The sequence below is a fragment of the Centruroides vittatus genome, unplaced genomic scaffold (genome assembly GCF_030686945.1).
Source record: "Centruroides vittatus isolate TY-2023 unplaced genomic scaffold, ASM3068694v2 contig_846, whole genome shotgun sequence".
Classification (NCBI taxonomy): Eukaryota; Metazoa; Arthropoda; class Arachnida; order Scorpiones; family Buthidae; genus Centruroides; species Centruroides vittatus.
In genome coordinates this window covers 1353318-1367404 of record NW_027122551.1, presented here as the reverse complement: position 1 = coordinate 1367404, position 14087 = coordinate 1353318, and the positions used below count along the sequence as shown (strand labels likewise).

Sequence of the window (14087 nt, the reverse complement as noted above, 5' to 3'; positions counted from 1 at the left end):
CTGCCTCAGGTTCGTAGTGTTCAGTGCAACAAGGATAAAAAACAGATATAACAAAGAATAAAACTTTGTGTTCATACTGTATAAAATAATCAGGCCCCAACTCTGGTGCGTTGTTAGTGAATACTTTTATACAACAGTATAGTACAGTCAAGATCGTTACACAAAAGGATCTTCTCAACCACTTTTCAGGATTCACACGTGGGGTTCAAATCACAAAAGTATACACAAAGATCAGCCATGCTTAAAACTACCTTACAACCTATGTTTTTTATTCTAATTAAAGCTAAAAGAGGGAAGAGATGTTGGATAAGGAAAAATAGATTTATGAAGAAAGAAGTCTTAGAAAATGGATACCCATCACTCATGGTATCATGATGAAAAGGTCTAAATATACCTTTGCAGTTTTCCTGAATCTCACTGGTATATGTATTTTCTCTCTTAGTTGTCACTAGTTCACTTTTCTTTTGGTCTTCCGAACAAGATTTCCCATTTTGACTCTTGGGACTCACCGGCGCTTTCTGTACCAACCATACCTTAGCAGTCGTACCGTCGCTTCTGATGCCACTGAAAGCACAGAGCTCATCCTCTGCACATCTGCATTCCTTGAGAACTTGACCAAAAAGTGCTGACTACACTGTTGTTTGGTCTCAGGGCCTTCTCCACTCTATTGTCTAACACTCACACCCACAGAAGTAAGGGTGGAAAGTTCTCAAACTCAGAAAACAAAGGAAAATCAAGAAAGGAATCAAGGAAATTGATAGGCTAGGAAAGGGAAGTAATAGAAAATGAAAAAACTTAAAAGCATAACTTAAAAACTGTACATGAATATGGTGTTATGCCACAGGTTAAATGAAAAAAAAAACTGAGCATTATCCAGCAGTCATTTGGCTTTAATGTATAACTATCAGATTTGGACATTTACATTTATTTATTAGTAAGTATTTTTCTAAATTAATGTAAAAATCTTGAATAAAGTACAAAACAGCTACTCCAAAAGCTGGAACTTATTATAAAAGTTCCAGCTTTTCTTATTCTTTTCTGAAAACACTTCTCAATTTTAAAAAATGTCAGTTATAAATAGAATGTTCTAGGTTAAACAGCATTCAAAGCTACAGAACAGTGATGGGCAAACTACACCCCATGGGCCAGATGCGGCACCCTGAAATGTTTTATCTGGTCTGCGCGACATTATTCCTAATCTGACGAATCAAAAAGAATACATGTTATAAGAAAAATAAATATTTTCCTCTTTTTTCCTCTCTTTCGTTTTATATCATTATATATTTCGGGACTTTCTAGTGTGAAGATCGCGAATGTGGTATACAAAGAAACTGGTATAAATATTTACAACAGGATCTTTTATTCGCGTATATAGATACAGGAAGGGTTGTGGGATGCCAGCTATAATATCTCTATCTCTAACACAGGTAGTATTAGTACGGAACCCGACAAAAATATAATGATATAAGCCTCAGGTCTCGTGACGACTATTCCGATACATAGATAATTATTTTACAAAGGGCGATTACAAACGTATATAGACCTTAATTCTAAACTTATAATTAATTACAACTAATGAAGAATGATAGAAGAATTTATGACAATAAAATAACTGATAGGAGAAGAAAAAAAAAAGGAATGGGTACCCAACTATTTTGGTGCTAATGCAATGAGGTGCACATAACGGTACATATAACGGTGTAGATGACGAATCTCTTCTTAATCACGAGAAAAAAAAACAGTCAACACTTTCACTACACATAAAGTTCTCTTTGTCTTCACCCACGTGGTCTCGAAGACGTATTCGGGAGCTTTCTCGTTCTCGTCTTTCCTCCTTCAGCTCTGACTCAAAAGTGACTCTTTGTCTTGGTTCTACCCCTCAGGGCTGCGTACAGTCCTATTGTCCATAATGGGGTCAATTATTGTTAAGCCGTTAAGCACCGGTCAGGGAAGGGTTCCAGGAAGTAAAGATAATATGAATAGGAAAGAGAAGGAAAAATATATTCTAAGTTAAAATAAAATATAACTATATATTATACAAATGGCATTTAGCCACATATGCCCCCCACGAAACAGTCAGTTACCGTAGTGTAACCTCCGGTAATCGACTTTTTTGTTACGAAGATGGTAACTGTGGGTGGGGCCAGGCTTGTCACTACCTCCCTTACAAAGGTGTTGATAATCGTCCAAAGTTGTATCTTCAGATTGTTCTTTTTGCTGGTGATCTTGAACTGGAGCGGTTGGAGTATACCGGAGGTAGGCCAAAGGAACATCGTAGTCCTCTGTCTCACTATCCTCTACGTCACTAACAAGAGGGGTTGTCTTGTCATTTCTTTTCAAATTATGTGACTTTACAGGAAAAAAACATGGTTTCAACCTGTCCGAATGGACAGCAAACTTTTCACGGCGCGCGTTACCCTCTAGTTCAACTGTGACGGGTCCTAAGATACGAGAAATTCTAAAAGGTCCCAAGTATTTGGGAGAGAACTTTCCATGTTTCTTTGTAGTGCTTTTTCTCAACAACCATACCCTCTGTCCTGCTGCCCAGGTGCTATAACTACGGCCATAATTTATGCGTTCTCTATTAAGGGAATTCTTTTGCTTGCCATACGCGAAAGCGTTGTCACGTATAATATTCAAACGGTCAATCCATTTGTTTTTCTGGTTTTCATCCCCATTGATCATAGTATCATTACTAGGGAAGGTCCAAGGTAACCGGGGGTCGTAGCCATATAAGAGGAAGGACGGAGCCTCTCTAGTGGAAGCGTGAGTTGTATTATTATAGGCAAAGGTCGCAGGGTTAACGAATAAGTCCCAATCCTTATTGTTGCCGCCCGATATGCGGGAGATGACGCTACAAATGGACTTGTTGAACCTCTCACACACCGAATTTGAGCATGGACGATAAGCAGTCGTCATGTTATGCTTGGTGTGCAAAAGCTCACAAGTCTCACGGAAAATCCTAGAAGTGAAATTACTGCCCCTATCGGATATGATGACCTCTGGGCAACCGTAACGGCACACAATGTGATTGAATATAGCGTCACTAATAGATTGGGCTGATTGATCCTTTATAGGGACCACCTCTGCGTACCTAGTAAATATGTCGATGATAGTGAAGAGGTACCTATTCCCCTGTGGAGTCACACGAAGGGGGCCAACGATATCAATGGCTACTTTTTGGAAGGGAAACTCTGCCGTTTCAGTCTGTTGAAAAGGGGCACGATGCCGATGCAAATTAAATTTTTGACAGGTTATACACTCTTGAATAAAATGGCGGACTAAAGTGCGAACATTACGGATATAATAATGGCGATCAATTAGGTTGGCAGTTCGCTCTACACCAAAATGACCTGCGACATCCGAGTTATGAAAGGCCTTAATAACTTCGCTAACCATATTAGGGCCGACACAAGGTCGCCTCCAATGACGTAACCTGTATTGATCAGGCTTAACGTGAACCAATACGTTGCCTTCTAACTGAAATTCAGGTTGGATGCCATCGAAAGAATCCACGGGTTCGAGTGTACAAATTTTTTTTAGATTCTCCTTCATTTTAGAGAAAAACTTATCCTGATCCTGAGACTCGACGACCCTCTCCCAGAAACTACGATCCTTAGCGCTCACATTACAATCTTGTGTATATCCAAACTCTCCAATGGGAATCTCAGGGCGCGAAAGCCAGTCAGCAACCGGGTTTAAATTTCCCTTGATATGACATATATTATAACTATAATCAGATAATTCGATTGACCAACGCATCAATCTCTTGTTGTGATTTTGCATTGTTTTGATATAAGTTAACGGCTTGTGGTCGGAATAAATATTTACTTCATGGCCTAGGATGATTGGTTTAAAATGTCGTAGGGCTAGTATAATGGACAGACACTCCTTTTCAATTGTCGAATATCTGAGCTCTGCCCCATGAAACTTTTTGCCGAAGTAACCGATCGGGGCAAATTTTTTTATTCTCATCTGTCCCAGAACAGCGCCAGCACATAGCTCCGAGGCGTCGGTATATATATGGAAGGGTTCAGAGAAATCAGGGTGAACAAGAACAGGGGGTTGAGTTAATAAAAGTTTGAATTTTTGAAAGCTATTGTCACAATGATCATCCCATTTGAACTTTATACCCTTCTTAGTTAAATTGGTAAGGGGTGTTGCGATCTCTGCGAAATTTGGAATGAAGGCGCGGAAAAACCCAACCATCCCCAGGAAACTCCTAACTCCCTTTACATTTACAGGTGGGTTGACATTAAGAATGGCACTTACATTTTTTTTGTCAGGGAGGATGCCGTCACGTCTAATTATGTGACCTAAGTACGAGACCTCTTCTAATATGAATTTGCTTTTACTGGGGTGTAATTTCAAATTAGCGCAGTCCAAGATGCTTAATATCTTATCAATAAGGGTAAGGTGTTCTTCAATAGTTTTTGAAAAAAGGACGACGTCATCTTGAAAGACGAAGCAATTTATTCCAATAAATTGGCCGAGGAGCTTAGTCATAACATACTGAAAATACCGGCCGCTGTTTTTTGCTCCCTGGGGTAAACGGCACATTTGATACTTTCCCCAGGGAGTGGAAAAAGCAAATATAGGCCTCGCAGAGGGGTGAAGGGGGATCTGAAAGTAACCAGATTTTAGGTCGAGGACAGAGAAGTATTGGTTGCCATGAAGCTTGCTAAGAATTTCATCCACTCTGGACAGGGGAAATTCCTGGGGGCGAGTTACTTCATTGATACGTCTCAAATCTAGAGTCATACGCAATTCCCCGTTATCTTTCTCCACGACATGGATTGGGGAGTTCCATTCTGAAGTGCTTTCCTCAATGATCCCTGCTTCGACATAAGAGGATATTAACCTTTTGAGCTCCTTTAAATAGCATTCTGGGATCCTATATTGACGGACGTTTATGGGGACTGGGGTCTCGATAATGGGTAGATGTTCAAAATCTTTCGTGCCTTTTAACTCAGATATATCGGAAGCGAAGCAGTGGGGATGTTTCTTAAATATGTCAATAATTTTGGTTCTAACATCTTCGGTAAGCCCTTCTAAATTTGGTAATTTAACAGATACAGAGTTGGAACAGTTCAGTGAGTTACTAGAGGTGTTTAATCGTTGGGAGGACTCCTTCCTAAAAGCATCGTTAACCCTTTCCAGTAGTTCAGGGAGTTTAGATATAATGTCAACCCCCAATATGCCTTCATACTCCAAGTTCTCAGGAAACCTTATATAAGCGATATCTATAGGGCAAGTAATACACAAGAATTTTATTTTAGTATGAAGGAGGTATTCGCAACTATTCACCGCACCGCTAATACCCCTAACCCCGAAATTAGCGCTCTCAATGCTCAGGCCCTCTAATATTCTTCTAGGAATGGCCTCAACTATAGTCAGATCACATAAAGAATTTTCGGCACCAGTATCGACTAAGAACCTTACCTTCCTTCCGAGACTGGAGCCCTCAATTATGGGTAAACCCTTTTTGGAAATTATGACATCAGGGGTCAGATTAATTTCGGAATAGAGAGTATGGTCCTGACCTTCACCATACTCCTTGTTCAGTTTAAATAAATTACGCTTATTTCGGGTAGGACAATTCCGGGCGATATGGTCATGTTCACCACATATGAAGCAAGCACGGCGCTCGCTACGATTAGTATTTCCTTTTTGCGTTTGAATTAATCGGTTTACAGAATCAGCTAACAACTTAACTTCCTCTTCCAGGTTCCTTATACGATCTATTTCGTGCCCTTTTTCCTCTCCCGGTATATCTTCTTCACTACCTTGATTGTTAGGAGGATGTTGGGAAGCGATGTTGATGTTCCTCTTGTCAGCTGAATTACTACACTCAGCCTCGATCTGCTCCTCGTTTTCTGCGAAGTCAAACGCTTCCTCTAATGTTTTAGGATTGCGCCTCAAAACATTGGGTTTGATTCGATTACTCAGTCCTTTCACGAATCTTTCCAAGATAACATTGTCCCTCAAAGTTGCCATATTGTTATTTACTTTAATTGTCCTGGAGAACAACGTTTTAACGCGAATTACATAGTCCGTAACTGACTCGTTAACACCTTGTCTAATGCTCATAATTTGATCGATTACATTCCTTTCTTTAGGGGCCTTCCTTTCGAAACATTTTACAAGATCGCGTTTAATATCGTTAAATGAACCTGGGTATTGTTCGAGGAGGCAAAAAAATGTATTTAGGGGTTCCCCTTTCAGTTTTGCCTGGAGGACAGCTATCTTAACGTCGTCGTTCCACTCGGCCAGACGTGATATGTTTTCCACTGTCTGAAAGAATTGTTGGATGTTAACGGAGTCATTCTGGGAGTTCGAGAACGTGGGGATCATCCCCAGAAACCCAGTAACCACAAGAGGAGGATTGGATGTGGTCATATTGTTTGATGTAGTTGTCTCGACAGGACAGTTGGTCGCCATAATACCACAGACCTTTTTACAATAGCAAAAAATAATACAAAGTCACAGATCGGGCTACTGACCGAATAAATCACCGTCAGGATAGAGATAAGTTCACAGTCGAATTGGACCATTAATACTGGCATCCTGTCGCGGACGCCATTGTGAAGATCGCGAATGTGGTATACAAAGAAACTGGTATAAATATTTACAACAGGATCTTTTATTCGCGTATATAGATACAGGAAGGGTTGTGGGATGCCAGCTATAATATCTCTATCTCTAACACAGGTAGTATTAGTACGGAACCCGACAAAAATATAATGATATAAGCCTCAGGTCTCGTGACGACTATTCCGATACATAGATAATTATTTTACAAAGGGCGATTACAAACGTATATAGACCTTAATTCTAAACTTATAATTAATTACAACTAATGAAGAATGATAGAAGAATTTATGACAATAAAATAACTGATAGGAGAAGAAAAAAAAAAGGAATGGGTACCCAACTATTTTGGTGCTAATGCAATGAGGTGCACATAACGGTACATATAACGGTGTAGATGACGAATCTCTTCTTAATCACGAGAAAAAAAAACAGTCAACACTTTCACTACACATAAAGTTCTCTTTGTCTTCACCCACGTGGTCTCGAAGACGTATTCGGGAGCTTTCTCGTTCTCGTCTTTCCTCCTTCAGCTCTGACTCAAAAGTGACTCTTTGTCTTGGTTCTACCCCTCAGGGCTGCGTACAGTCCTATTGTCCATAATGGGGTCAATTATTGTTAAGCCGTTAAGCACCGGTCAGGGAAGGGTTCCAGGAAGTAAAGATAATATGAATAGGAAAGAGAAGGAAAAATATATTCTAAGTTAAAATAAAATATAACTATATATTATACAAATGGCATTTAGCCACACTAGAATCCACGCAATCTGAGTACTCTGATATATTGTACTACTCAAAAGTAAGGTGGCTTAGCGCAGGATGCGTCTTCAAGCGAGTTTGGCAGCTGAAAAATGGGTTAATGTGTACCTAGGTAGCCAAGATGACGGACCTTCCGGTAATCTCGATCCAGGTTACTTAGTGACGTCAAGGTGGCGGCCATCTTGACTGTGATTTACGATGGAGCAGATGTGATCACGTGATTTGCTTTGCGATTTATTAAATACTAAATCCCGATTTTAGAATTTAAGGATTTTCTTAAAATAATTACTATTTCAAAATATTAAAAAAATAAATAAAAATAAACGATAATTATATAATGTTATTACTTACGTCATTGTGCATGCTGCTGTTCCTCTCTTTTTTCCGACGCTTGGTTTGGACAGGAATTGATACCGTTTGACTACTTGTCTTTCTGTTCTTCTTTCTTTCGTTCCTACTTTTATCGTTATCATCATCGGTAATATCGCATTCCTTTCTTTTCTTCACCTTTTCTTCGACCACCTTTTTTACTTTTTTCTGAATATTAGAAACTGGGGCTGCAGGGACTGTCTCGGGTTCTTTTTTTAGCGTGATTTCGGAACGATTGTTTACTTGACAGATAAAACAGCTCTTGTCTTCTCGACATATTCCCCCTACAACCCATTTTGTACTTTTTAGTTTGCGGCCTTTTTCATATTTTCGTTTACATATGACAGTCTTGTCGATTTCGACGGTTTTCTTCAGACCTCCGATTTTAAACGACGTCATATTGTGCAGAGCAACTAGCATAATAAAACATATATATGGTTGGACCAGTCGACAGCAGCCTTATTTGAAATGCCTACAGCAATACCCGAAGTGGTCGAAATTCCAATGCAATGTAATGCCATATAAAAGAAAAGATTCTACTCCACGATATTTTTCCACATTTACCTTTAAAGGTTCCTTCGAATGCAGAACTATTTCTTCAACATTTTTTGCATCTCATCACACACGAATCTCAGTCGTGTCGATAAAAAATTTGGCACAAATTCGAACAATTCTTACAAACACTTCCTCAATATGCTGTAATCCTAAACTCACTGCAAATTTAAAACCTTTATCGATTCTGGGGTCCATACATAATTCAGGAAATTCTGATTCGAGCACTCGATAGAAATCATGGGCGGTGCACGCTGCCCAAAACTCTTGGGAAGAAATATCAAAAGAACTCATAACTAACCAATTAATATTAAACGAAAAACTTCGAAAAGAAAAAAAAAATTTACGTCTAAAGTCAAAAATCAATCAAATCAACACAATTATCACACCTGTTACCACTTTCCGCCGATAACTCTACACGAAATGCGTCGTTACTATTAATTTGCATATCACAACGTGATAGTCCACAGCTCCCTCCATCTTGACGTCAAGTAACCTGGTAACCTGGATCAAGATTACCGGAAGGTCCGCCATCTTGGCTACCTAGGTACACATTAACTGAAAAATGAAATAGTGACATTCTTCCTTGAGAAACAGGGGTCTGTAGAGTATAAAATCCTGGAAGATACTGCATAACTTTTGGATTTTACATTTTTTATGGATCTTCTCTGTCACATGAACAAGTTGAATGTCAAGATGCAAGGCAAAAACCAATTTATCAATGATATCTGGAGCCATCTCAAAAGTTTTAAACTACAACTTGTTCTATTCGCGAATCAGTTTGCTAAGAATGACTTGTCTCACTTTTCAAGATTGAATTCAATAGCCCTGGTGATAAAGGAAAAGCTTAAGAGTTACGAAGATAGTCTGAGAAGACTCAATGGTGAATTTGAATGAAGATTTGAAGACTTCAGTGTCATTGAAAAAGACTTTGAAATTCTCGGTATGCCTTTTAATGTGAACTGTAAAACAGCGAAACTGGACTTGCACCTTGAATTGATTGAATTACAATGTAACACTCAACTCAAACAGTTGTTTCTTAATGTTCCAAAATTAGAGTTATACAAGTCCTTGTCGAAATCCACTATCCCAAATCTGATATCTCATGCCCAGAAAGTTACTGCTATGTTTGCTTCATCATATATATGTGAACAGGTGTTTTCTACAATCAAACTTCGAAAGAGTTGCCTTAGAAACAGACTGACAGACGAGCATTTAACTTCTCTTCTAAGAATAAGTGCATCCCAGTTCAAACCAAGAAACATTATGAGAAACTTTTAGAAATGCAGTCAGTTTCATTCATCACATTCTCCTTCATAATCTTTCAGTCATTAATAGGGCTTAGTATCACAAAAAAATACAAGAATTTTGTAAAATGTACCATTGCTATTTTTTAATAAATTATATTGACCCGCCTAAAGTTTTTTCCTTTCCCTTGGCCCCCTCTATAAAAAGTTTGCCCATCACTGCTATAGAACATTATAATTTGGAACACTACATTTTTTTTATCTTTAGTTTTTTTTTGTTTGATAACCTGAGGAAGGTTGCTAAATTCTCATACATTTATGTTTGTTATTAATTTTAAATATTTTTTGTGGCCACTATTTCATCTTTTACAGTATAATTGAATACCATATTAATGGATAATTCTACTTTAAATTTATGACAAATTCTGTATATTTTCTATATTAATAGTTATAGTTATGTACGAAATTTACTAACACAACTCAATTGTTTCTTCTTTGCGTTAAGTTACTAAAAGTTCCATTGATAAAAACTAGTATTCTATAGAAATTTTTAGGAATACGATATCAATTTGTTTTGTCTACCAGTAAAATAGTCTTTTGAATTAATTAGAATACTAATAATAAATAAATAAATAAATATATATTATATATATATATATATATATATATATATATATATATATATTGTTTTTTTTTCTTTTTAAATACTAAATAAGTCTTTCCTCACAGATTTAAAATAATTCCATTTAAAAATCAAACAACAACATTAACAAAATTGCTCTAGAATTATTTAATCAATATAAAACCAACAACACACCCAACAGCCATAACTGAACGGGTTAAATTTAGTAGAAAAACTGTTTAATATTTGGCTTATTTTATATTGTCCACTACATTATGAATATTTTAAATAATCCTGATAAAATATAAATTCCAAATAATTATCATAAATTTCTGTATGACTTGGTACCAATTTTGTTAACTTACAATAAAATACATATCAAATAAAGAAATAAATTCAAGAATAAAATACAAAAATGTATAATAATAAAACTTAAGGAAACAAACTGTTCTCTTTTTATTAAGTTGGTTTCCTTAAATAACTATTTTATTCTTGTAAATTAATAAATCATCAGTTTTAAGGCCATTTTGGAGGCTAAATAAAGCTAGTGAAGCTAAATTATTTGAATACATTATTATTATAGGCATTTATGTAAACAAACTACCCTATCTAGTAACAAAGAATGATGATCAGTTAACAGTTTTATTTATATAATGTAATTAGTAAAATTATTAAGAATGTATTTTTCATAAAAATCAAATTAATTAAGACTTACCTGATGGTCCAAAACTATACTCAATGCCTTCTACACAACCAGTTAGATATAATGCACTAGAAAAAACATTAGCAATGAAGAAAAGTGTTCCGATACTTCCTCCAAACTCTGGTCCAAGAGCTCTGCTGATCATAACTTTAATAATTAAGAAAATATTCCCAATGTACTTTATATATATATATATATAGAATTCATCATGCTATTCTTTGATACACTTAGATTTAAAGATTTACAGTCATCTTTCTAAAAGTTTTGTCTTTGTGTTAGAGTTTTATCTTTCTAAAATATTAATACAGAATTATGAATAAAATGTAACAAAAAGTAACAAAACAATTGTAGGCATTATTACATTTGATTAATTGGATGCCACCTTTCTTTTTAATTTAATAAACTGGTAAACTTCTGAAAATACAGCAAATATTTTGATCACATCTACCAGGTGTATAAGCTTAAATCCGCTGTTTTTTAGTCAGAAAAAAACACGTTTTTTTCATAGCAAGCAAAAATAAATTTATTCAAAGTACTTTCCCTGACTAGCAACACATTTTTCCATCTCTCGGGCAATGTGTGGATACCATGCCAAAAAAATTCTTTTTCTTTTGAGGCAAACCACTCATCAAGCCAATTCTGGACATTTTCGTAAGAATCGAAGTGGCGCTCAGCGAGCGCGTGGCCCATCGACGAAAATAAGTGAAAGTCAGAAGGGGCCAGGTCTGGTGAATAAGCGGGATGGGGTAGCACCTCCCAGTCAAGTGTCTCCAAGTAGTTTCGAACCAATGTTGACGAGTGCGATGGTGCATTGTCGTGGAGGAAAATCAGCTTGTTGTGTCTTTGCTGATAATCTAGCCTTTTTTCACACAGAGCATGGTGCAATTTGATCAGTTGTTGGTAGATAGCGGTGGGCATTGACAGTTTCACCAGGTTTCAACAGCTCATAGTAGACGATACCCTGCTGATCCCACCAAACGCACAGCATTGTCTTCCGTCCAAAGCGATTTGGTCTTGGGGAAGATGTTGTTGGTTTGCCTGGATCAACCCACAATTTCTTGCATTTAGGATTCTCGAAATATATCCATTTTTCGTCGCCAGTTAGAATCCGATGAAGAAACGACTTTCTTTTTTGTCTGGCGAGTAAGATTTCGCATGTGTTTTGGCGTCGCTCCATCTGCCTATCGTTCAATTCGTGCGGCACCCATTTTCCGATCTTTTGAATCTTTCCCATGACACGTAGATGCATGGAAATGGCTGGTTGAGTAACACCCAGTTGCTCGGCAAGCATTTTTTGTGATTGGGTATCGTCTTCGTCCAAAAGAGCCTGCAATTGATGGTCTTCAACCTTCCTGGGCTGATTTTCACGCTTCTTGTCGCTCAGGTCAAAATTGCCGTCTTTGAACTGACGAAACCAATCTCTGCACGTGGTTTCTGATAAAGCACTGTCGCCATAGGGCTCCACAAGCATTCGATGAGCTTCGGCAGCCGATTTCTTCAAATTGAAGCAGAAAAGCAGAGCTTCCCGCATATGCTGTTTTTCTGGCACAAAACTAGGCATGATTACCAAAGGAAAAATGTATGATGTCGTATGAAATCGCTGATGATGTGCACTGATTAATGTTGACAAATGTCAAAATCATCGAAAAAAATATGGCGTCTCCACGGTAGCTTAATACGCTTACTAACGTCATCTATTAGCAAACAGCGGATTTAAGCTTATACACCTGGTATAATACCTGTATCTTGTAACACCAATATTATCTCCACTGTATCAATTTCACATGTACATTTTATTTTGAACTGAAATGAGTTTATAAACAAATGAATATGCTAGATGAATAAATTCCGTAATAAGAATTACCAGGTATATCAGTACGAGTTGTTGAATGATGATTCTTTCAATCTTTTTGATCATGATACTTTCAAAATGATATTCATCAAGGACTGCTTAATAATTTCCTATATTATGAAAGTAAAAATTATGAACTAAAATAATTAATAAATACAAGTAATAAATAAATTTTGTTCTTATTCTAAATACATTCTATTTCACGCGAAGATGATATTTGTAAAATGTTGAAAGTACTCGCATAATTTGAATTAAAATAAATGTCAAAAGTCAGTGTAATTTATAATTGTACTAATTTGGCATTGAGTGTTCATCAGTTTTATTAGGAACTACAAAATATTCAAGAAAATCAAAATGATTTATTCTTGAAGTAAATTAAACCTGAATGCTTTTTTGAAACAAATACACAAACTTGAAATTTTCTTCTTTGTACAACTGGATGTTATTTTTAATGATAATGCAGTTAATTAAGTGTTATAGAACTGATATGAATTCAATTTACAATCTTATTATATTCTTTCCTTGAGGAGAAGCCCAAATATCACCAGGAAACACATGAGATTGATTACTTTTTATTTTATTTCTAGATAAAATATTTCTCACTTTGTTCAATTTCTGCCCAAAAAGGATTCATCTTCATTACTTATCATCATCACCACTTTCAAATACAGAGAAAATTACTTTTGATGTTTCTCAGTGAAATTTTCTTCTTTGTCCTTTTGGAGAGGTTAACATATCATTTTATCAAGGATCAAGGGTGACTGTCTTTATCAACAATTAATTGAAGCCTCAAGATTCTTGTTTCACAAAGCCTTCAAACAATTCTAGGGTCCCTTGCTATGGTCAGGATCAACTTTTTCTCTCCACTGTCTCCTCCAGTCTGAACTCTTTCTGGTCTGAAAACTTTACCTTTCCCCTTTAGACCCTTAGGCATTTTCTCTCCTCATGGGTCAGTTCAGATCATCAATCATCAACCGAGTAAAGTAAAAGTGAGAACAAGAAGATTCCAGAAACGAGAAAAGACAAGAATCAAGGACAGAAGCTACGAACTAGAATATTCTATTTTCATGATGACTCAGGATATCTTCTATTTTGAAGTTAAGACCATTTACAATATTTTTGAGTCCTTTCTTTATCCATTAACACAACCATAGAAGTAACAGTTAAATTGGCTTGAAGAAAAACTTCATTAAAAAGACAATAATAGATAAAAATTCACAAAGTTAAAAACAATATCAAACGTCAGCCTTTTATTGCAGGATCTGACGTTCTTAAATTAAAAACAAAGATACATTTGTGGCAATATGCCATAAATTTTGTATATATGTTTTTAGTGTTAAGCCTAATATTAAGTTTCCTTAGTCTTTTGTTCTATATCTTTTTCTCAAACTTT

General features: G+C 36.5%; 2 protein-coding genes across 2 annotated transcripts in view; both read right to left on the bottom strand.

Annotated features, from left to right (window-relative positions):
* The window catches only part of LOC136982489 (solute carrier family 12 member 9-like), a 63231-nt gene that overhangs the window by 32496 nt on the left and 16648 nt on the right, over positions 1–14087 (bottom strand). The window contains exon 3 of the mRNA XM_067278983.1: positions 10855–10989. Within this exon, the coding sequence (XP_067135084.1) occupies positions 10855–10989 (135 nt within the window). The remainder of the gene's footprint in view (positions 1–10854; positions 10990–14087) is intronic.
* LOC136982484 (endothelin-converting enzyme 1-like) overlaps positions 1–14087 on the bottom strand; it is a 130910-nt gene that overhangs the window by 115729 nt on the left and 1094 nt on the right. The window lies entirely within an intron of this gene.